The following is a 24,815-nucleotide window of genomic DNA, read 5'->3' as shown; positions in this document are numbered from 1 at the left end:
CTATAGCAAAATCTCGTTCTGATACGAGTGTTCGTTACAGTTATTGCCAAAACATGTACTTGCACTTTCTCTGAAACCCATAGTAGTACGAAACGAACGCCATTCCCATACCCCTTTGTATATACAAACTCATTCTGCAGATAATCTAGGTATGCACTTCCGCTCTTTGCCCAATTAGCGTTTACAAAAGAAGGTAGATCTACGTAGGTGCTAACTCAGCGTCGGGTATTTCTTTGGAAATTACAGTTTCGTATAGTATTTGGGCAGCTTATTAAGAATTTAGTTATTTTTGGGGGGGTCGACTATAATTAATCCCCAGGGGCTGGTACTAAACCAGGCGAAATACGTACATTTAATGCCCCAATTCCTAGTGACTGTCGTATTCGCGGGACCGTTCCTTGCAGTCCGTGCGGATTTATTGCCTAGAATTACCCAAAAGTTTCTGCCTGAAAGATGAAACACTCCAAGTTACGAGAGAAGTGTAGAAATCCGCAAGTTCTGTGCTACCCTCTTCAACTTTCCGATTTTATCTTATAACACGTGCGTTTGATTAAAACTTGCTATCCATCACTATCTCAAAGTCAATTCCTTTTAAAGCTAACTAAAGGTATGACTGCAAAAAATGTGGGATGGTTGTCTCTCATACACGCAACAGCCTTTTGAGTGTCTAGCAGCTATTTATTTACGTAACCAGATTCTGTTTCGACATACAATGTTCTGAACATAGTATTGATTAAAAAAATTGAAGGAGCCTTAACAAGCCTAAGTCTTTGTAGCCGTTGTTTCATTATTTCAACTCGATTAATCCCTGGCTTGAAACGATGTCTCATTTAGTTCACTATTGGAAATCTGAAATGACAGACTCGAGTAATCTCAGTAAGAGTGGTGGATTCCTAAATTGTAGATTTCTGAATAATTTCAAAAGACCTCTAGTACATGGTTCTTAACTTAGTGTGCTATTATGTGCGATCAATAATTTGACACTGATCATGGGTAATTCTACACATGGGCTACGCATGGGGATAACTTTTATCTATGATTTGTTAATACACTGTGTAATGCAGTACATGTGATTTACTCAGGGACATTTACAGAGATAATTTGAAGAATTTAGTCTCTTTGTTTTCCTTTACCAAAACTGCGCCCTCAGAGATTAACGTTAAAACAAACAAGAGCCGGTTAATTTCTCAAAACACCAAATTTCATAAACAATCGATGCCTCCGGCCCTGTAATTTAAGGAAGAATTACACTAAGGGCACTGCATGAGGCCGAAATTCGGCATAGACTTAACAATACACCCAAAAATAATCCAGGAGCTAGGACACAGTTGAACCTATGGTGCCATGACTGCAAACATCCAATATTTTTCAAGTAACGCCTAATTCCCAAAATCCTACATAATTTGTGAAACGTACAACAAAGGAACCCATCACGTTTCAGCATTTTATCGCTGACCCACATTTCCAAGAGAAGACATTCCTGATAAGCAATCCATGCTTAACCACAATGCACTCACGCAAACAAAATTCGATCGAGAATTTTAATGTAAAGAACTTGGAAGAATTTCACGAGTATTCATAACAGATGCCAACTGTATCGTCAAATTTGGTGGTAATTATTACATTTTTTAGAATTGTCCTACCTGAACTGCATTATATTCACCCTTCTCTGTATCAATAAAACATTAACGATATCCAGGTGCGGAGCTCTTCTGCAGAATTACTGTCTATCACAAAATTTGTGGTAGAGCTAGCTGATCTAACTTTACTAAATGAAGTCCATTAGTAAAGTTAATCTAACATTAGTAAAGTTAATCTAACACCTGGGTGAGTGGACTCCTGAAACCTCCTCTACCTGTCGATCTTCGGTTATTTTCTGTGGTCTCCCATTTAACCTGAGACCTGGTGATACCCTCATCCTATTGAAGATTAACGGATACCTTGAAGCGACAATTCTGGGCTGATTGATTGAATTTTTTCGGAAAATACTTCGTATCCTGCTAAAACAGCTTTCAAATAATAATATCCTACAACAAATTTTACGAAAATCGTTGTACACTTTTTCACCGATCCTTTCGAACAAAACAGGAATAGTTTCCAACATTCACAAACTTATGGCTTTTCTTTATAGTTCTTAGCAAAGTTCAATCTAACCCAATAGTGCTTTAAAAAAGTTTAGTAAAAGGATTACGCCTTTCAACGTTATCATACGATTGGCTATTCACTTTCTTCAACAAGCGCAGCACGGTTTCGTCTATCTTTCTTGGTAGCTTTGGAAAACTGTCTAAACTTATGTTTGCCCATTTCAGTTTCATTACGAAGCACATTTTAAACTAATCAGTACTTGTGATTCTGTGATCACTTTACCGCAAAAACAAATGCTTGTAAATTGAAAGGTAATGGAAAAAAAAACAGTGAACCGACGTTTGAGCTTAAGACAAATAAGCCCCAACAATAGAGCATAAGTCTGGGCGCAGTCACAGTGAGTGAACAATACGAAATTGTGCTAAGATCTAATAACAGCATAACAATGATGCGGGTTCCTGAAAGGACCTTAACGTTAATCCAGTGATCAACCATGGCGGATCATTCAAGAGACCCAAATTAATTTGCACCCTGAAGTTGCCGCTGTTCTTCGTAAAAGTTGTAGCTGTCCTTCGTAAGCAGCAATTATCCCCTGGCGCTTAATTACACTCATCCCCCCTAAACATAACAGGTAAATTCTTAAAAGGCAACCCTAATACTATAGGAAACTGTACTTTCCAAAGAAATATCCGACGCAGAGTTATTACCTAGATCTACCGGAATTACTTCAGCGGACTGAACGACGACAACGGAAACACTTAAAAGTATTCTATGGACGGATGCAGGCTTATTCGGACCTTGGCTAATTCGAACCTTAATCTTGACTGATTCGGACCATTTGCTAGGCTGATTCGGACCCATACTAATAATTTTATATTATAGCAATGGGTATTTCTATATAAGCATTCCGTATCGTTCGTCTCCGCGAATACGAAAGCCACCAGGAATTGGGGAGTCAAATGTATTTCTCCGGGTTAATTACAGTCGTCCGAATAAATATTACTTAAAATTCTTGTTCAGGAGGTAAAACTGCATAGAAAAATCGACCAATCATATGAAGGTCCGAATAAGCCTGGATAAAGGTCCGAATGAGCCAGTACATGGTCCGAATCAGCCTGTTCCCCTATGGACCTGGGAAGGTCTGTCTCGGCTCCAAGTAACGTAGGGGAAATAGACATCCCTCAAGAACTAATAATTTGCACGTACGCTGGAGAAAATCTCCTTGCATACGACTCCGGCGTCGATGACGCTGATATTTTGTATTTGTTATTCCAATTCATTTACGACTGATGAAGGAAGTTAAGCCTTCTTTTGATCCACATGGCATGCCGATAGTTTTATTTACAAGCCGGGTCCTGATAACTATAATGTTACAACACCGGTCTCAGGAAACCTACGCTTTTGTTCCATTAGCAAATTGGCTCAAGCAAAGCCAAAGTTGCATAGATTCTCTCTCTAATTTAATATGATCAGTTGCAAACTGCATTATTTGACCTGCACGAAAACCTAGTCACTTCATGAGATAATTCAATTACACATTTGTAACTCGGGAAAAATTCGGCATCTCAGATATTACACATCAAGTCGTTCACAATCATTCAACGCTTACTAGCTCTTAATGGTTCGACTCTTCCAGTTCAACCATGTTCAATACCTTCTAATATAACACCAATTCTTAGCAGTCAAACCAAGACACTTTCTCAAGAGCAATCCTTACCTTAACAGGACACGTCCGCACCCAACAGGAACTCAAGCAAAAATGTCTGTCATCTAGTCATCAGCGAAGAGGAAGAAAGTAGTTATTCCAGCACACTTTGTTAACAGTTCTTCGATACGATGGTCTCGTTGGTCCAGCTGGTGGAACTCAATGGCTGTTTCAATTTCCGTGTTCTTGAAGAACTTGTTCTTGTAATTCATAGTTTTATTTTAGTGCTATGCCTAGTCTTTTTCCTAGTCTTCGCGCTTTCATATTATTTCTTTACTTTGAGTCATCTTAACTGAATGGAATGGGCGCAGTGTTTCAAGACAGTTTTTCAAGGTTCCAGCAACTTCTTGGCTCAATTAATCTACATTTGTCCATGCTTATACACGGATCTTTGATTTCGGTAGTATACTTATGAACTGTAGCATCATTTTCATATACAACTGGTCTCCTCTGACAAGTCACTTCTATTTATTACTGCATTTATGTAGTTCTGACATGATCGGTGTCATGTTAACTGGAATTTAGCAAAGTATATAAACTTTGAAACGTTGGCAAGTTATTACGTTATGATCTGAATGAACACGTCAAGTTAATGGTCTCATTCTGGCTATAAGAATCTCTCACCTCAATTTTAGTTTAGATAACTCTGTTATATTTCTTTAGTCCTCGGTTGTTTTAGCATTCAGTCATATGACATTTAAATACGAGGTAGTTTGATTTCTGTTGACAGTACAGAGTAAAGTAGTTTGAAATTTGGTTTTGATGCCATGCAAGCATTTGGTATTATATCTCATTTCAAGTCGTCACGTAGAAACCTCAGCCATTAGTGTGCCATGAGCCACAGTTAAACGGCTGGTTAATCTGTATTCAAAATCATTTAGACCAGAGGCTATATAACCAGTGCCAGAACCTGAGGGTTGAACGAGTGTCATGCAGATAACCTGCACCATGTTACCTCTAGAAGTTGGGTATCAAGTAATGTTTACTTCAATGGTTTTGTCCATGGTATTTACCTGCTCACCTCTGTAATTTGAAATGAATACCACCCTTTCCAGTCTTCTGGAAAATCCTTAATCATGCCTTCTTTAAACATGTCCTTTTTTTTATCACTAAAAGGGAGCAGATATTGGGACAGCTTTTCAGTTGAAACAATAACCAGTCGTTGCGTTTCCCTGTCTCTGCTCAAAAAGTAGACGGAGAGAAGTGAAAATGTAAGGGGAGTGGCTGAAAGAATTGGAAGGATAAAGGTAATGACCAAGAAACCAGGAACTTTTACTTCAGATGCGCATTGATGCGAAACTGGAAAAGGCATTCTGGGAATTTCATATATACATCTTTGAAGGAAATGTTACATCTCTAGTGAATGCGATTCAAAATGTACTACTTTCTTTCCCATAAAATAAGACTATATTTCTCAGTAGATAAAACCCCTATTCAGTGAAAAACAAATCTTATACCTGGCAATGTTCATGACTGCAGAGGCAAAATTCAATAATTCCAAGAGAATTTGTTTTGATCATTTATTAAGGATGAGAACATAGACAGCATAATTATTGATACATGTTCCACCTACGTTTGGTCTACTCTAGTGAACTAACTCTATCGCAACCATCAATGCACCGCAGCCCAGGAAAGTAGTGATTGGGTCCTCGGTGAGATTCACTTCTTTAAGATTACAGATTTCAGGTCATGAATAACAATCTGGTCTGTGTTTAAACAGGGTAAAAATATCTATAGGCATCTGTTAGCTTTGATTATCAGGTAAATCAGCGGAGAGACCCAAATATGTTGGCACAATAACCTATGCAACAGTCAACAAGGAAAAACATTCTGTATGTGGTGCAAGGCAATGCGATAGTTTCCGGACACTTTAAACAAGGCTGAGTTCTATCGTATTTACAGAATATCTGCTTCATCTAAAATTCCAAAAACCATTTCACGACCTTCTCTTAAAAAAAAAGGAGCACTCATTGCCCTGCGATGCGAGGCATTCATGGCTGCTGGTACCATATCCTCCATACCATTACCTTGCCAGTACCTATCCATGACCAGCCTCTTAGCCACAGTCCATTTTAGGGGGGTACCTGGTGGGGCTCCGCAGGTCACGTGTGGGGACCTTGCGGTACTATTGTACAGGGCTGGTCCACAAACGCATGACGAATTCAACTGAACTGAACCGGGGTTTGAATTTCAGTAAATCCCAGTCATTTTTCCCTGACGAGCAGGTTTAGTGAGATGGAGAAAAAGTCGAGGTTTTACTGAAACTAATGACGGGTTCAGAGTTTGCATCGTCATATGTGCCACAGGAATTCTGTATGAATAACACTCTATCAATGCTAAGGCATCCCTTTTCTTGAAGGAAGCAGAGAAGTGGAAATTCTTACAAAATTCTTTGCCATTGTGGACTACCTCAATATGGTAAGAAACGAACAGCGGATGTGTCTGACAAACGGCACAAACAATTTTATATATTATTGCATCTAAACAGAACATAATTATCAGCAAAGGGCAAAAGAGCATATCTATCGGCACATTGATTATAATCATTATTCGTAATGAGTGACACAATCAACAATCATTAACCTTGTACAGAAATACCATAACACCTTTCCCTCATGTGTTGCATCTGGTAAGAGACTCGGTTTCATAGTAACCCTTAACAAGATTCGTAATTGTTCAATCCTTCACAGTAATAACTGTTGGCTACCTTAAAGATAATTATATGTACAAGCATGAGACTTTATCAGCTATTCAGTAACACTGCCATCATCATCCGTATCTCAATGCCTTGAATTCAAGTTCCGACTTTGTTATCTATGGTCATTTGAAGGGACACTGGAGTGGGAGTATTCATGAGTGGGTTCAAGATATTAAACGTTTGAGAGCGATTTTGTCTGTCCCGTCACATAAAACCCCATGGAAATTACAAAAAGCTGCAAGGATATGAAATTGATATCTTGGTCATTAAAAATTGTGTTTCTGTGACAACAGAATAGGAAATAAACTTACATTTGTACAATCATCTACTTGGTTTTGACCAAGAGTCCTAAAACTGGTTAACATCAGGGACATTGTACAGTTAACACAGTACAATTAGTCATGAATATCAAATTCTTATATGTAACAATATTTTCTCTACAATTTGTCTTGCTAGCTAAACAATATATCTAAATCCACCATTATTTAAAAAATATATAGTATTTAGTTTAACTTTACAAAGAGCACAACACAAACATCATCTTTTTTGTCCCTAATGTCAGCATGAAATAAGAAAAATAGTCTTAAATACTTTAGGGTTTTTATACAAAATCCCTTTTCTAGTGTCACAAAAATACATCTCGCCTAAGGCAATGGGATGCATCAATAATCACACGACTGGGGTTATCTGTGACAGACATCTGACTAGGTATCAAGATAGAAAAAACAAACATTGAACGAGAGATTTTTCAGACCAGGAAAGAGACAGACAGACAGACAGAAACCAGTTATGTTTTTCCGTAAGGAGATCTCAACTAAGCCGGCGGGGTGTAAAGAGGAGTGTCATCCTAACGCAGACGAAGGGTGGGTTTTAATTTGTACTTTGTAATCCAGCGTCACGACTTATCCGACAATCAAGCGTTTATTTACTTACTACATTAGGGCACCAGGAAGAAAGGCAGCAGTGGCAATGATGCAATATGACCAGATGTGCAACTTCAGGCAAAACATAACATTGCGATAACTTTCATAAACACTGTAAAAGAATATGTGCCTTCAAGCTGCAACTTCTGTCATAAAATGGACAGTGGTGATTTTTTTTCAGCATTTTAATTCATAGCTTTGGGAAATGTTATTCATTTAATTATACACTTCAAAACGTGAAAACACCAGGAAATGAAGCTTCAATGAAAGCACTATTTCTGCCTAGAGATCACAATGCCACTTTGTAAAACGTAGTAGGATGAAAAATACATGACGTCATCAACAGAGCTCATTCCAGTGGGTCCACCCCGACCCCTCTCTACATCCCGCTTATCATAGGTACTGCTACGAAACAATACTTCACTTTTGCCGTCAATAAAAGTATCAAAATGCATGTAAAAATACAAAAAGATTCTCAAGCTTATTAGTTTTTTTTTCATTCTTCTTTGCAAGTAGCACAGGGATATAATATCCAAAAATTTACAGCTTTTTTTGTTTTATTTATAAAGGGTGATTATGAACTAGTGCACCTCAATTGTCAAGAATCAATAGAAAAAGTAAAGGGAGAATTAGACTGCACAAAACATTATTTGTACACGAGATGGCGACAGTAAGGCGACAGAGGCAAATGTAGCAAGCGGAGACTCCAGCATCAGATTTGTGGGAGTACAGAAGAACACAATGACAACATAAAGAGATAAAAAAAATCAAGACATTTTAAAATAAGAAATAGTTACATTAAATAATGTCATACAAGGCTTCCTCATGTTATCAAGGGTCAAAATATAACAACAGCTTACAATTATCATGACAGAGGTGACATTACAATATAATACAAAAGTCCTTAGGTAAAATATCAAAAAGAAAGTAAAACGCAGCTCAAACGCTGGAGATCAACATAAGGAAAACTTTTCAGTGAACCTTATTTACACTTACAGAGAAAATCAACACTTTTGGAGCACTTAAACTAAGATAAAGCAAACAACTTTGTGATTTTTTTACAACATTCAACTCCCCACAACTCCATTGCTGGAGAAGTCCACTCTTGCTGCATTCAATGTGGAGGGCTCCATTGAAATTATGCCCACTGGCAACTTAAGTCTAAAAATGTTACTTGGTGGAGGCCCAGACATGTTACTTTTTTGTTGCAAATTACTTGTAATGAACTAATTATAATAATAATAATAATAATAATAATAATAAATAACAATGAGAAAAGATAAGATTATTTCCTAGATTGACTTTCACCATCATCAATTTATGCAACAATGCGTGACATCACTGGGCCTAAAATTTACCCATCTGATGCAATTAAACCTTCTTTTGGGGGCTTTGGGGAAGTGTTCACAACTGCTTTATGTGGCTTTTTGAGATAAGATGTGAGAATCTGAATGGGCGTACTTTTGTAAGCTATGTACTCGGTGATCATGTCCTTAAATGTCCCTAAAACAATAACATTATATCGAGGCCTTAATTTTGGCCAAAAATATGTTAGTAATAATTATCCTAAGGAAAAAAATAAAGTACAATGCTAAATTTCTTAAAAATGCCTTGCATAGACTAGTAATCATCTTGGCTTAGTGCTGTATGTCCAAAAAAATAAAATTCAATTGTTAATGGAGAATATTTGAGCAATCATCTGATTATTCCCCACACCATAAATAGAACACTTCTGAGTATTAAAGATCACCAGAAAAACAGACAGACATCACGTCTTATTAATCAGCTTCAACATCTTCAATTCGAAAACAACTGACTTTGTATTGTATTTTTTCTAGAGTCAATTATCAGTAAATAGAAATCCTTACATTAAAAAACTAAACAGTTTGCATACTATTTACAAGAAAATTATAAATAAGCCATCTAAGAAGCGACACTTTTGTGGTAAGATTACTACCTTACAACTATACATCTGTTTCCTCAATGAAAAAATGAGAATTGTCACCAAAAAGTTCTACAAGACATCTTTCACTCACATGAGATCATTCCACAAGTAATGGCTTGTGATATGGCAAAGAGTTTACATACTGTACAATCATATCGTTTCTCCAAAGAACTAAGTGTCATTTAGCCACAATAAATAAATATCGACTAGTGCTAAATCTGAATAGAAAGTAAGTCTTCACTCTTTGTGACCAGTTACGCTGCAGCTACCACATTTTGAGCTTCTATAGCCAGCTCACAGCCAAACATTAAAGTTATACGGCATTTGAAAAGTAACATGGTAACAGCAAGAACCAAGAAGAATAACAATAAGTGGGAATCGCTGGACCTCATCCACAATTCCCTGGGAACACCTGGACCTCACTCTCGATTCCCTGGGAATAGCTGGACTTTATCCTCAATTCCCTGACCATTCACTGTAGGGTCCAGTCACTCTAAATGGCGGAGCATATCGCATCTCTGACCATGTGGAAGTCGAGTGGGTTGGAGGCCCTCTAGGCGCCAGCGCTGTATAGTTACTGGGGCCATTGTTGAAGCTAGGAAGAGGAGTTCCTTGTGCTAGAGCGCCGTGGGGACCAGGGCTGTAAGGAGGAGTTAAACCATAAGAGGGTTGGGGAATTTGGGGATTAGGGTAGCCTTGATTTTGACCAAGAACAGGCATGTTGTGGTGGTTTACAGGAACATTTGAATCAGGCACATTAGTGTTTATGTGATGTCCTGGCATAGCCATGCTATGTAGATTTGATGAAACATCAGATGAAGGAACATTTTGTGTACTGAAATTAGCCCCTGGCATACAAGCATTCTGTAAGGTTATGGAGCCTTTCGATGGTTGTGTCATATGTGAAGAATTTTCTGGTTGATGGTTACTCACTGTGGGTTTAGTCACAGACTCGCAATTCTCACTTGCATCCGATTGTGAAGTCGATTTCACTGAACTAGGTATGATGTTTTTACTTTGATCAACAGCTGGACTTGGCAAAGAAGTGTCACATGGACTTGCCTGTGGGCTTTGGACAGAAGGATGGCCTACATTAATGTTAGATGTGTTATGAGTGCTTGCAACTGGTTTTTGCACCGATGCATTTTGGGTCATCTGAGAATTGACCAAGCAGTTATTCTGCTTTGTAACCATGGTTGACTTTGTATTTAACATACAAGAACTCTGCGGACTCACATTGGCATTTGGTAAGGAGGTGCAGGTTGAATTAGAATTTGGACTCAACATATTATTAACGAGTTGAGTGGACTGCTGATTTGACATGCTGGTGTTTTGCACATTTGTAAATGTATTTGATGTGGGTGTTGGTTGGTGTCCTTGTTGAGGGGAGAAACAAGTGCTCTGTGTATTTACAAGGGGACCTGCCATTGAAGGGCTCTGCATATTTGCCATTGATACAAGAGGATTAGAATGCTGACTTTGCATGCACATATTATGAGGATTTGCCCGCGGACTTAACGCAGATGTACTGTGCGTACTTACATTTGGACTCAACATACAAGCAGGCCCAAGTGGACTCTGCATGTTTGCTTGTGGACTTGGCAATGATGTGTTAGGTGGGTTTCCTGGAGGACTTAACATGTAATTGTTCTGCGGACTTAGTATGTTTCCATGAGGACTAAGCATGCTGTTGGCATGAGGACTGTGTATAGGAGTACCATGAGGGCTCTGCATTGGGTTACTGTGGGGGCTGTTCATTAGACTGCCATGGGGACTTTGCATTACATTTGCATGTGAACTATGCACTGAATTACCATAGGAACATTGTAATGAGTTACTAAGAGGACTATGTAAAGGATTGCCTTGTGGACTATGATGCAGATGACTATGTGGACTTTGCAATGAATTACTATGAGGACTTTGATGTGGATTACTGCAAGGACTATGCATTGAATTATCGTGTGGGCTAAGCACAGGTGCACCACGGGGACTCACCATATTCTGTGGACTATGCATTGGTGTGCCATAAGGGCTGTGCATCATGTTGTTTTGAGAATGATGCACTTGATTACTGGGGTGATTTGCGCTACCATATGAGCCTGGCATGAGACCATGATGATGGGGGTACTGACTGGGAAAGTTTCGCTGCTGGTGATGACCTGGAAGTTGATGAGATTGTGCTGCAGGATGGGGCATGGAATTATAGGGAGTAAACTCTTGCATGGCAGGATTGAAAGGAGGCCGGCAGTGATCTCCATAAAATCCACCGTGGGGGTGCCCGATTGAATATGTATGGTCAGGAGTGGGTCTAGGTTTCTGGTGGCGAGGATTAAGTGATGGAGCCATGGAAAGCATAACATTAGGAGGAGATGAAGCCAAGGAATAGGCGGGTCTTTGGGGAGAAACAATATACTTTTTACAAGGACTATAAGGTCTTGGGGTATCTAAGGAAGGATGTAAAGGCCTAGGATAATTACCATAACTTACGGGAGGGGATTTCAAATCAGGGTGCTTAAAGTTCTTGAGATCAGCATGGGGATCAACAATGGCTGGCTTTTTATCCACCTGATGACCTTGTGGGTGGCCTAGCCTGTTTCCAATACCATGTCCATCACTAAGAACTGGATTAATTCCTGCCTCTAGCTTCATACTGGCTAACCCATTCATCCTTTGGAATTCCGGCTCAATGTTCATCATCTTCTCTTCAGGAAAGACGAAGCCTTCCTTCATCATCTTCTTCTTCTTTCGAGGAGAAGGCTCTAATTTTCCCTCTTTTATCAACCTCTCCTCTTCACTCCGCTTCTTTTCCATCTTCTCTTCAAACCTTTCCCATCCGTGGTTTCTATAGATGAGGTTCTTGTGCTGATAAAACACGAGACTAATTCTCTTGGGATCACGTCTATTAGGATTTTTTAGTGCAGTCGTGGCGTGTAATTCATGTTTGGCACATTCAAATAGCACCGAACCGTGTGTCAGAGCAATGGCTACACCGCCAATATCTGGATCATGAAAATTCTCAATGTTGTCACTATATCTGATTACGGTTTCAGGTTCTTTTGGCTGACTACATGGAATTTCATTGCTATTATTATTCGTGTAGCTCATTAAATTGGAAAAAGGGTCACTCTGCAACCTATCTTGATGGAAAGGCATTTCTTCTTGCATATTTGGTCCCCTACTAAATTGATTTGTACTTCTGTAGTGCATTTGCGGAGATGGATTGAAACCATTTTGCATCGTCTGTTGCAAACTACAAGTAACGGAGGGATTAATTTGTGAAGAGTTGGGGAGGTGGGACTGGAGTTTATCATTTTGAGACTTACAGAAGTTTTGGCTTTGGCTTTCCATAGAATTTGTACACATCTGATACTGACTGACAGACTGGGAATGTTGAGAACTGGCAGTTCCTTGGTTACTTTGAACTGGGGACGATACAGGAGTGAGGGGCATGCTTACAGAACAGCTCGGACCAAAAGGAGACGACTGTAATGTTCCAGCAGGCCCTCCAAAGGGTGATGCTAATGGTGGTTGGCATCCCTGTGGAGACTGTGCTGGAATTGAGGGTGTTGAGTTACTTGCACCTGGCAAAGGGGAAGAGCTAGGACTCGTATCCTGTGCAGGACCTGGTGGAGTAAATGAATTGGCAAATGGCGAAGGAAGAGGGGAGGAGCATGGACTAGTTGATGGTGGAGGATTCAGTCTCAATGAAGGGGATCCCAACGGAGAATGACAAGGACTCATTTGCTGTGGTGCTGAACGTACAACTGGAGAGGGAAGGGGCGATACAGTTGGGCTACCAGACTGAAGAGGAAGAATTGGGGTTGTAGAACGAGAAGACATTGGAGAGCTACATGACTGAGGGGAAAAAGGTCTTTTAGGTGCTGGTGACTGGGGAGGAGGCATTAAAGCTGGAACATGAGGGAATCCTTGTACTGTTGGAGAGGCACCTGGCCCAGAAACAGTTTTCAGTGAGCTTCCTAATTGACTGGTAGGAGGAACACTAGGGGTTAACTGAGATTCATTAGACGCTGAAGTCTGAACAGGTGCACTTTCTCTTTGGCTTAAGTGACTTTCTGAAGCTGCCAAATTCCCAACATTCTTCTGGCTATCATTGTAACAATTATCGGCTACAGAGTTACTGGAAGATGCAACGTCATCACTGCTTGTACTATCATCTTTACTTGAAATTATTGAGTCTATATCACATGAAAGTCCTAAATCATTGTCTGGGCCAACATCTAAAAGCCATCCGTAATCAGAACCATTAAGACCATAATGGTTAAGTACATCATCAGGGTCACTGAAGTCTATGCTACTTAGCACTGAATCCATGTTAAGTCCAAACAAATCATTCAATTCCACGGGTGGTACTGGAGCTTTGTTGATTCCATTGACTTGCGGTCGTCTTCCAATATCTCTTCCTTTCGCTTTTCCTCTGCCTCTTCCACGCTTTGGGATGGGAAGACCTCGGGCCAAAAGATTTCTTGCTCGACATGAAAGAAGTGGTACAGTTCGAAGGCGAATTTCACAGGGGTATCTGGAAAAACATTTAACATAAGTACACTATTTACACCTATGTTTCTATTGATTCAGTTTTAATCATCTTGGCTACCTCATATGTTATAGGATGCTAACAATATGAATACTTATTAATCTCATAACATGCACTACAAAATGGGATTATAAAATGCACCTAAAACGACAAAGTTGTAAGTACTTTAAACTTTATAACGTTGAATCACAAGCAAAAAACTTTCCTACTTTTCTTGTTATAGATAATAAAACTTTTGTATATACGTATGAATATTTGTAACTATATCAGCAGCTAGAATTATGTTGAAAAACATAAGAAGATCCTGCTCCGTTACAAATATACATATGTAATATACTATATCAACTGAGGATCTTTTAAGAAGAGCTTACAGTATATTCATAAAAGTATAGTACATATACTTACTTGTTTAGCACCTCCAGAGCACCTGACTGAATCTTTCTTTGATAGCCTTCATAGGTTCCATATTCATCAGTTGGGTCTAGTACATACAATGGCAAGACATGTAGTTGCTCATCATCTGGTTTGGCAAATCCTCTGTGTTTTGTCAAGGTGGCTACAACTGTGCAACCATTATTCATGTTGTGGTTGTCCTTATGTGCATGAGCACAGAAATCTGCGCATGCAGTGACTCCCGCCCACGGACGCCCATGTTCATATCCAAGACGACACTCCAAACTCTCATCTTCTAAGGCAGTTTGGTTGGTGTAAGAAGAAGGTGCCATTCTCTTGTACAGAGGTGCTAAAATTGTAGCCAAGCTCTGTAATTTATGTTCGATGTCGCTCTCCTGTAAAAATAAAAAACAAGAAAAGTCAGCACTGATACTGTATGACATCATATATTAATTCTTCAATAAGGATCCTTGAATTACAATACACCTGAGTAACTAATTCCATATTCTTAATTAAAACAACTATTCTGCATATTCTAAATAGATATACATAAGTGCTTAATACCTCATACTCGCAAAAACGATCTAATTTGAATAAAAACTTTACCTCTTGCTCATCAGTGAGTCTGAATTTTCTTGCTGTTTTACTGCGAGCATATTTGCACATGTTGTAATACATGGACCACGAACAGCCGAAACTATACGAAGCACCACAGGTCTCTTGACTGAATCCTTGACAAACGCAAGTGCGTTCGTCATTAACACCACACCTGGTGACAAGAGGATATCTTTAAGAGACTTGGAAAGGATATGGCAAATGCTGAAACACGTGTAACGCTTTCTATTGATTATCAGAAGGAAAACAAAGGTGGGTAGCTTACGATGACATTACGGTAAATTAGCAGTGAACTTGTATGGCAGTCTGTAGGACTAGGAGACGGTTACTCACCTTCTTTCCGTAGGGTTTCCATATCTGTTCAGCTTGTATACAAGCACAGAATATAGATCATCAGCAATTGGCAGGGGAACCCCCTCCCAAGCGACAACTGCCACAACTATCCAGGACGTTGAGCACGTGTGCTTGGCTCTCCTTTTGACAACAGCAAGCATCTTCTCTTCCGGGCTAACTCGGCGAATTATCTGCAAGAATGGAATACCTGAGTCAGCTGTTTCTTTGAAGGAATGCTTGGAAGGAATGAACCTCACATTTTTAACATGACAGTGAGACTATACTTTCTCTACACAGCAGGTTTGCTGTTATAGGTACTGTATAACAAATAACGTTACATGCATTCGAATTTATCATGCTAAGCAATGTCGTCAGACTGCCAGAAAACTTATAACATTTCAATATGACAGACTTAGAAGACTTCTTATCAAGTCAAAGGGAGAAGGCATGGTATAAAACCTTACATACCCATTTGGCAAGCGGACAACCGGAATCTGTCTTGCCTTCTTTCCCAGTGTAAACTACTTTTTCTATTCTAATAGCAGTGCCTGTGTATCCGGTTTGCTTCTCGAGCGTCTCCCGTAAGCCCGGCAGAGTGGATGACGAGCCCAGGTGACTGTAAATCGGACCCGGGTCTGGGGTACCTGAAACAACGTTTGGCTATTAGAAAAGGAGGTCAATCATAAAGGCTTACTGGACGTATCACCAAGAAATGTCTCAAGTTTTTCTTCAAAGATTACTATTCTGGATTAGGGTAGAAATTCCACATTATATATATACATTACTTTTGGAAAAACTGAAAATCTTCACAATGTGTTTCATGAAACATGGAATGACTAAGCTTTAGAAATGCATAATTACTGGCAAATGATTAAAATCTGTAAATCAAACCGCGCATTAATTGCTCCAATATCATGCAAAATACTAAAAACAACAATTGAAATGCAAAATAGGTTTTAGGGTAAAATCGATTACAAGCATGCAAGCAAGCGAGTACAATAAAAACTTACGTTAAACTGGAGTGAAACCAAAAAAAACCTTTCCATGGTCTCTATTTTTTCATCATGGATTACCATACAGGAAACAGAAGCTTCTTAATAATCACCATTTGAAGGCCCTAAACAGACAAGCAAGCAGGGAAAAACAGATCTGGACGGAAGGAGAAAAAAAAGCAAAGCCCAGGGACTTTATTAGCACATGCAGAACAAGCAATGACAGTTTTTGGCAGATGTACACACACACACTCGCATGAAATTTCGGCTGACAATCATTTTCACTTTCACGCATTTTTTATATACCTATCCAGAGATAAAAATGCACGTTAACTTACATGCCACATTTAGTCACATATATATATATATATATATATTAACTCAATCACGAACATGTGAAAGCAATTTATTAATTCAGTTTGAATTGCGTAACCAAAATTAAGATTCGCGGTAAAGTACATGCACATTTTCCCTCCTCTCTTTTGTTTTTTGCTAAAGTAGAATATATTACAGATTTTTACCTGACTAATTATGTATCCTAGTGATACGGTTTCAGCAGTGTGTGCATTAAAAGACAAGTTGTACAAAAACTTTGTGTATACTAAGCAATTACCATGAAAATAAAAACATATTTAATGAAGGTTTCAACATTCCCTATTCAATAACTGGGTCATGTGACTGGAGTGGAAGAATTGCGTGTAGTACGAGGGAAGAGATAAAAATAACGAAGAAAAAAAAAAAACATGATAAAATTGATAAAAATGGTGAGTCTTCACTGGACGGGGAAAAGTATTTGGGTGTGTATGTGTGTGTGTGGTGTGTGTTGTGTGTGGTGTATCAATATATATATATATATATATAATATATATATATATATATATATATAGATATATATATATTATATATATATATATATATATATATATATATATATATATAATATATATATATATATATATATATATATAACCATTTAAAACACCTGTGTTAGTTTGGGGTTCTTTAGTAAACTATTCGATAGAGTTTTCGACTCTTAACAGCACACATGGAGAAAACGAGCGCGCATAAATGCACACACACACACACACACCTCACCCCCCCTTAAACATCCCAAACTCTATCCTTTAACCCCTTTAACAGAACCCTTAACCCCGTTTTACCAAGCCATCGACATCCGCTCGATATTGATTTTTATGCCGAGCGATTCATCGGGAATTTTTTCACAATATAACTTTTTTTAATTGATTTGCCACCTCCAAGACTTCTCCTTATGCAATATTAAAAGGACTCGCACACAACTCTCGATATATGCTTAAGGGGTGTTGTTTCACTGTCACCTTAATCAGTGTTTCATTACTAAAACGCCAGTTTTTCCCCAGCCAACATATGCAGCATTATCATATTGATTAGCAGAGTTGCCAACCACCACGATCAACAGCTCTGCTGGGCAGGTTAGATAGTGTTGTAGAACACGTGGGCAATAACAAACGATAACACGTAGCAATTACTATTGTTATTGAGAGCACCTGCCCTTCTTGCGAGTATGAAACAAAATAACATTCAGATTGAGGAAAAATCTACAGCCGAAACATTTGTTGAGGTATTTTAAATTCAATACAGTAGCTTCGTCTTACATAACATGTTGTTCAGTCAACGTAGGCTGCTTTCTTGCGTTACAAAACTGGGTGCTGATTTTTTTCAAGTATTGATTTATTAACGCAGATTTATTTACTGGTTATTCTTTTCACCTAATTATTACATTTGAAGCTACATGCCAGAGAGAGAGAGAGAGAGAGAGAGAGAGAGAGAGAGAGAGAGAGAGAGAGAGAGAGAGAGAGAGAGAGAGAGAGAGAGAATAAATCGATAATAAGGCAATAACCAGAGGCTGCAGAGGCCATCCACCACGTGCCTCACGGCACGCGCCTTCGATCGAAACATAATCCAGACTTTGCCTTAGGATTAGTAATTGACAGATCTCACAGGAACTGCAGAACTTATGAAAACCGAGGTACAAAAAAAGCCTCCCCGTCCTATTTTATTTTACATCACAGGTTAACTAAAATGCAAAAGCAATTTACACTACCGCTTTACGACGAAAATCAAAGCCTTGGTCAAAGGTTGAGACAACTGAAATGACTACGAGATCACGTGTCGGAGCTCCTGGGTTAGAGGGAAGGAAGGTTATCGATTTGCCTTAGTAGTTAGGTTGGAATTGGCCTGCGCTCTCTCTCTCTCTCTCTCTCTCTCTCTCTCTCTCTCTCTCTCTCTCTCTCCACGCCACGTACGTAACGATAAGGGCGCTTCGTGCTGTTCTTTCGGTAAGACTACTATCAAATTCCGACGAAGACCTTACAGATAATGATGTGTACCTCCTTCATTATAATAGCGAAAATAATTCAAGACTATTTCATATGAATTCTAAGCTTGATTATTCCATGAACTACTAAAAACTGTTGCAAAAACAAACAATTTTAAATAAACTATCACTATTGTCATTCATTCACTAAAACACACGTAAGACAATAAGAAATACTTGAATTTATACTTAGTATATTACTGTATTAATTGCAAACTGTGGATATCATGGCAAAGGATGTAGTATCTGGCACTGCTGTGACAGAACATAATTTCTTCGACATCCGACTTCATGAAAAAGTCAGTGCTATTTGACCAAGTTACGCAACGCACGTACAAAATTGTACGTAAATATGCATACATACACTACATACGCAAGTGCTGTAGGAGTAGGAATATTTACACACGACGGCTATACTAAACCGTAATGCAATTAATTAATGAAAGGTTCCATTAGTGAAAGGTTCCTGGTTGTGCCCGCAGCGGCAACATGCCTCCCCAATACCCTCCTTTTTTATGCAATCTTAAGCCATGGCCAGCCACAAGAACGCGTGAATGGCTTGGCTGACTGACTTGGTCGCGCGGCGAAGGAAGGTTGTGCGAGGCCTTTGGGGACACGGCAGAGGAGGAGGAGGAGGGAGAGGAGGGACGGAGCGTCAAGGGAATCAATAGCAAGACCCAAATAGCAAACTCAGCTTTACGCTGGTTCATTGCGAGGAGGCGGGAGGAGGAGCAGGAGGAGGAGGAGGAACGCAGCTGAGCTATATCTATAGTCGGCGTGACGTCACCATGTAAACACTGGCCTAAGGGCGCCATCTTTGGCGTTTTCTGGTCTTTTACGAACATCGATCGCTTGCAAAGCACGAGTTGAGTTAAACGTTATGATGACCTTGTTATAAAGGACATTTATTCTGTATCCGTTGGATGGTTTGGCTAACGATCGGCCGAGGGAAGGAGGCCTCCAGCAGATAGCTAAGCTTGCTTCGAAAGAAATACTGATCCGCACGTCATGCACCTCACTTCTTATATATGAATCCTCGCAAATATCGTCCCTTTTGGCGCCAATTGCGTATGGTAACACTTACACAAAACTGCATACCTACAAAAATCATATATATACATTATACTACGTACAGATACGCTCTCAGAAAAAAAATAATGCTAATCACGAAAATATAAACCATTCCCAACCTAAACATCCACGCATAAGATGATATATACGTAAGCAGCCCTACTACGGGCTACTCTATGAGCAAGAGCCGGTGCTGGCATAAAGCCAGCTTACTCTTCAACAACAACAACAACATACGCAGACGAGCGTACACAAATAAAACTACACTACGCTCAAGATTAGAAGGACTAAATCTCTGAGTGTATTCGCAATTATTCCGATACCGTCCCAGGTAAATAATCGACGTTGACTTTCTCTCGGTATTTTCGGCCGAAGGCCGTGAGTGCCGCATCAGCGACCGTAGGGCAACCCAGTGCCAGTGCCAGTGCCAAGTGTGTGTTTTGCCTCGACTCTGCCAGCTGGCCTAGTGATCCGGTATAAATAAACCTAGACGAGTTTCTTCTCTGGTATATATCGCTGGGTATTTGAAGGATCGTCTTTATATAATTTTCAAGTGGGTAGTCTTGCATGCTGGTGGGTTCCATAAATACCTCCTCATTATCGTACTCAATATCAGATCAAATATCATCGATAATTACGGGTCCCCTTTTACATGTTCTCTGAAATTTTGGGATGAATGAATCTACATCCCAACTAACCGCTAGAGTAATTGGGTGGATTTTGGATCAAATTTAAACGAAAACTGACATAAACATCTGAAAACGTCGACCTATAAATCAATATTGTAAACGTTTCATGAACATGGCAAAATCAAACGTTAGTGGGGTACGCACACTGGAAAATCACGGTAGTAATACGTTCAAGCCAAATTGAAGATCAACAATTAATCATGAACCCAAATAAATATTTGGAGTGAATCTAGTATCTCTGCTTATTTAAATGGGACTACCTTAAAATACGTAATGACACTCCAAGTTTCCAACAATTAATGATCTGCAATCATTCAAGTCTTAACACAATGTCAGTAGTCTTTAAAAAATTGTAATTCTAAGGTAAAATGGGCTAATGAGCTCCCAGATTTGTAAAGGGAGATACTAAACGGCAATAAAGATTATCAATCATTCTGGGACCATTTATGGCCAACAGCCTGGAACAGACGTTGAAATCTCATTCCAAACCATTAGTTCCAAAAGCAGTAAATTTTCACCAGACCTCACTTCAACCAACGAATATATATATATATATATATATATATATATATATATTATATATATATATATACATATATATATATATATACATACATACATACATACATACATACATACATACATACATACATACATACATACACACACACACACACACACACATATATATATATATATATATATATATATATATATATATATATATATATATATATATATATAATATATTACTGAGACGACTGAATGCGTTCTAAGAGAAAATCTAAAAAGAAAGTGATTGTATATGGCAACAAACACAGATCACGATCAGCATTTTTTTTTTTTTATTATCTAGCTAGTAGAAAACTTAAAACACGAAATGGGGCCTTCCAGAGATAACTCGAGATCAGGCCATTATCATTGACGGTTCCCAATCCTGCACTACAAACTGAAATCTCCATTCTTCCCAAACTCCTGTCCTCATCCATTCACTTCCGTTTAATACAACTAGTTTCAGAAACAAACAGAAAAAAAATCAGCATCAAAACACAGTTGAGAAACTTTAAAAACTATGAAGGGGAAACCAATTTGCAATAACAATCACACAAACTTCTACAAGAACACACACAGCAGCACCAGCTCATAAAAATGACAAATAATAAAAAGAAATAATTTAGCTTATGAAAATGGAACAAAATCTTATTTTAAATTTTGGAAACAAAAAATAAAAAATTTAGGCATTAAACCTAACACACTACTTAGGGAATTGGATATCAGAAAAAAGGGGACACAGTAGCTTTAATTTAAGTAATTAACAATATTTACATGATCTAACCGCTATTTTAAACTGCTAAGGAAATGTGTGAAAAGGCAATTTACATTGGTTTTAGGGAAGGGTCAAGGACAGAGCAGCATGCTTTAAGGAAGGTCATGCCATTCAAAGCAACTTTTTACACCGAAAGCAGCGAGAGGGGATTGTGTAAGCAAAGCATGGGTTCTTTATTAGGTATTCTTCAAGAATTATAACGAGGTCAATATTTGGATTCTATCCTGAACTTTCATTTTTCATGAATAACGAATCTTTGACAAGTTTATTTAAAATATGAATGGGAACATACAGATTATTGCAATACTGTCATTAATCAATTCATAAAGAATACCCGTTTATCAAGCAAATATGATAAAAGTGACTGTTGGGACATAGTACTCACCAGGGGGCACTGGGCAGGTACACTGAGGAATGTCAAGTTCGTTCTGACGAAGGCGCTGACGGAGAGCCTCCAAGTCGTCGGATGTATCCTGGCCCACCGCCGCCTCACCGGTACCCTCTTGAGGCGGGGGAGGTTGGGGAAGGGGGTAAGGTGTTGGCTCTACCTTCACTTGCGTCGTAGCGTCAAGGCGCTGGGGCTGCTGCGTCGCAGGTGCTGCTTCCGGAGGTTCTTGCTTTATCTGAAGGTGCTGTTGCTGCTGCTGCTGTGACGCAGCGGCAGTAGCCACCGTTGGGGAAGTGTTCTGAGGGGGCTGCTCGCTAGTCTGCAGCTGGACGCCGCACATCTGCGGTTGTTGCTTCTGCTGTGCCGGCTGCTGCTGCTGCTGCTGTTGTTGTTGTTGTTGAGCGCTGGTGAGCAGGTTGTTGTTACTGCTGATGTTACTGTTACTATTATTCTTTGGCTGCTGTGCGCAGATCTTCTGAGGAGTCGATTGCTGGATGTTCAGCTGCTGCTGCTGCTGTTGTTGTTGCTGTTGTTGGCGATTGACAGACTGATGATGCCAGTGCTGCTGCTGTGCTGCTGCTGCTGTGACTGCTGTTGGGGCAGATGACTCTGGGACTGACTGACGGCAGGGGTCGTAACAAAGGCTGGTCTGGAAGCAGCTTGAGAATTGGTGGTGGTGGTGGTTGTGTTTGTGAAACAACTGAAAGTCGACGACAACGATGAGGAACATGAAGATGTTGTCGCTGATGAAGTCGTTGATGACGATGGTGGTGATGACGATGAGGATGATATCTGCGGCAGATTGGCAGGGACAGGGGGCCCAGGGGGTCGGGGTTGACACAGTCCCACCGTCGACGTCGACGTCGTCGTCGTCGTCGTAGGCGAGGCTGACAACCTGGGGTTCTGAGAGTGACCCGCGGGGGTGGGTTGACTAGTGGGCGCAGTGGGTGATTCACCACTGGGCACACTAGCACACGCAGGCCGTGACGTACACGGACCTGTCCCCCTGACCCTGCCAAACCGAAAATCCTGCTGGCGGTTCTGTAGAGAATCAGGACTGTCGGGGAAGTCATACACGGAAAGCTGCTTCTTACCTGCATCACTTTGCTGATTCACTGCACTCATTTCAACATCTGTTTGTTGCTGTTTCTGCTGCTGCAGCTGCAGAGTGGAGGGGCTGGTGCTGTCCTTAGATAGGTCAGGAGGTTTGGGAGCTATGCTGTTCGGTGGATCACCGTGCTGCTCATTCACTTCAAATTCTTGCTTAATCTCATATTCATTTTTGACCTCGGCAGTTTCCATACTTTCTTCCTCTTCTACTTTGACACTAAGTCCCTTACAATTTTCTAGGTCATCCATCATTTCCGTTGCAGAAGTTGTTGATGATGATGATGGAGATGGCTCTTCTTGTGAAGCAGAGACCCCTTCCATAGGAGGGTCTCTGATCTCCTCTTTCCTGCATATCGTGGAGGAGGAAGAGGAGTTGGCGAGGACCATCGCGGTCTCAACGCCGCCCTTCACATCAGTTGTGTTGGCATGGACTACAGAGCCCGGGCCAGACTCTGTAGTCCTATAGGCTAAAAAATTCTGAGCCATTTTGAGAGATTCTTCCATGTGCTCAGGTTCTTCCCTAGAGACGCTGGTGACAGCTGCTACGTGTCCAGAGAAATGGACCTCCCCAAGGGGCGGACTGTCCACCCCACCACCAGGATAGCTGCTGTTGCCTTGTCTCGACATGATCATGTTTTTCAATCGACTCTGCACACTAGCAGAGCCATGTGGGCTGCCCTGTGGCACGCCAATGCCTCCCTCTAAGGCTTGACCCGAGTACCCGCTCGCAGTCACTCTAGAGCCGAGTAAATTCTGCGTGGGAGGCGGAGGGGGGTACCCAGGCTTCTCGTTTGGGTGCTCCGTGGTATGGGGCGTGTGCGGAGCATGGGGCGACGGAAGCGTGGTCATGGTGAACCCGCCCGTCACTGGTGACGCCTCGGGCGCCGAAACCGCTGGCGAAGCCATCGGCGATTTGAACATCCCACCTTGCTGTTGCTGCTGCTGTTGCTGTTGTTGTTGTTGCTGCTGCTGCTGCTGCTGCTGATGGTAATCGTTAGATCCTGGGTAGCGGTGGGGATGGGGGGACGAACCCCCCACTACCCCGTTTCCCGGGCTTTGATTTAGGAACCCATTGGCTGGGCCGTTGGCGAAGCCCGGGACGGATGTCTGTGGAGTCTGTGGAGAGAAATGCCCCTGAGGGACATACCCTCCGTTGCCATTATCTCCACCGGGAGTAAACTGATCATTGTACTGACTGTTGTACTGTGACACTGGTACACTGGAGACAGGGGGCGCTGCTCCACCCGCAGGACCCCCGGGGAAATTAAACATAGGTTGCCTTGGTTCGAACTGATTGAACTGGTGTGGTGGTGGTGGTGGTGGGGGATGGACCATCGGAGGATGGCCGAGGCTTGGAGGATGGAAAGGCGGAGGAGGCCACTGTCCTTGCGGAGACTCCCCTCCCCAAACGGCATTCGGGAAGCGCTCCCTCATGTGTGGGAATGGGGGCATTTCTGGAGGGGGCAGGGGGGGCTGCTCACCCATTCCAGGACCTGGGAAGAAGGGCATCATGGCACCCATTCCAGCTTGTCGGCGTTCCATTTCTCTCCTCTTGGAGTCTGGAAAGAGAAGAGAAAGACTGTGAGAACAGACTGATTATATAATAGATGTCGAAATAAAACTTCCAAACATA

General features: G+C 40.6%; 3 protein-coding genes across 9 annotated transcripts in view; all 3 read right to left on the bottom strand.

The window, feature by feature from the left end:
- Positions 1-5,296: 5,296 nt before the first annotated feature.
- Positions 5,297-22,954, bottom strand: LOC135206249 (uncharacterized). 2 transcript variants are annotated; one of them, XM_064237632.1, is made up of 7 exons: positions 22,070-22,207; positions 16,260-16,398; positions 15,718-15,893; positions 15,250-15,440; positions 14,908-15,070; positions 14,314-14,696; positions 5,297-13,893 (listed from the first exon to the last, which is right to left on the bottom strand). In XM_064237632.1, the coding sequence occupies exons 4-7, from the start codon at positions 15,408-15,410 to the stop codon at positions 9,813-9,815; spliced, it is 4,788 nt and encodes a 1,595-aa protein (XP_064093702.1). In that variant the 5' UTR covers positions 15,411-15,440; positions 15,718-15,893; positions 16,260-16,398; positions 22,070-22,207; the 3' UTR covers positions 5,297-9,812. The 2 variants fall into 2 exon arrangements, with proteins under 2 accessions (XP_064093702.1, XP_064093701.1); XM_064237631.1 differs by lacking the exon at positions 16,260-16,398 and having other exon boundaries at positions 22,070-22,954.
- An 85-nt stretch (positions 22,955-23,039) lies between these two features.
- On the bottom strand, positions 23,040-24,691 carry LOC135206324 (trithorax group protein osa-like). The gene is made up of 2 exons (XM_064237746.1): positions 23,167-24,691; positions 23,040-23,113 (listed from the first exon to the last, which is right to left on the bottom strand). Exons 1-2 carry the CDS (start codon positions 24,689-24,691, stop codon positions 23,040-23,042), a joined length of 1,599 nt encoding a protein of 532 aa, XP_064093816.1.
- The window catches only part of LOC135206251 (methylcytosine dioxygenase TET-like), a 282,773-nt gene continuing 282,512 nt past the window's right edge, over positions 24,555-24,815 (bottom strand). For all 6 annotated transcript variants that reach the window (XM_064237639.1, XM_064237635.1, XM_064237637.1 and 3 more), the window contains one exon: positions 24,555-24,741. In XM_064237639.1, coding sequence (XP_064093709.1) covers positions 24,691-24,741 — 51 coding nt within the window. In that variant the 3' untranslated portion in view covers positions 24,555-24,690. The remainder of the gene's footprint in view (positions 24,742-24,815) is intronic.

The sequence above is a fragment of the Macrobrachium nipponense genome, chromosome 29 (genome assembly GCF_015104395.2).
Source record: "Macrobrachium nipponense isolate FS-2020 chromosome 29, ASM1510439v2, whole genome shotgun sequence".
Classification (NCBI taxonomy): Eukaryota; Metazoa; Arthropoda; class Malacostraca; order Decapoda; family Palaemonidae; genus Macrobrachium; species Macrobrachium nipponense.
This window is presented reverse-complemented; position numbering and strand designations above follow the sequence as displayed.

Bases quoted from the DNA above. Each gene is read 5' to 3' on its own strand.
- LOC135206249 (XM_064237631.1), bottom strand. From the start codon at position 22,802: ATGTTCCTCATCGTTGTCGTCGACTTTCAGTTGTTTCACAAACACAAC. The intron at 15,894-22,069 runs GTGAGTACTATG...ACGTTGTTTCAG, and splicing joins TACCTGCCCAGTGCCCCCTG to GTACCCCAGACCCGGGTCCG. The intron at 15,441-15,717 runs GTATGTAAGGTT...CCATTCTTGCAG, and splicing joins GTTGTCCGCTTGCCAAATGG to ATAATTCGCCGAGTTAGCCC.
- LOC135206324 (XM_064237746.1), bottom strand. From the start codon at position 24,691: ATGCCCTTCTTCCCAGGTCCTGGAATGGGTGAGCAGCCCCCCCTGCCC. The intron at 23,114-23,166 runs GTAAGAAGCAGC...GATTCTCTACAG, and splicing joins GAATCAGCAAAGTGATGCAG to AACCGCCAGCAGGATTTTCG.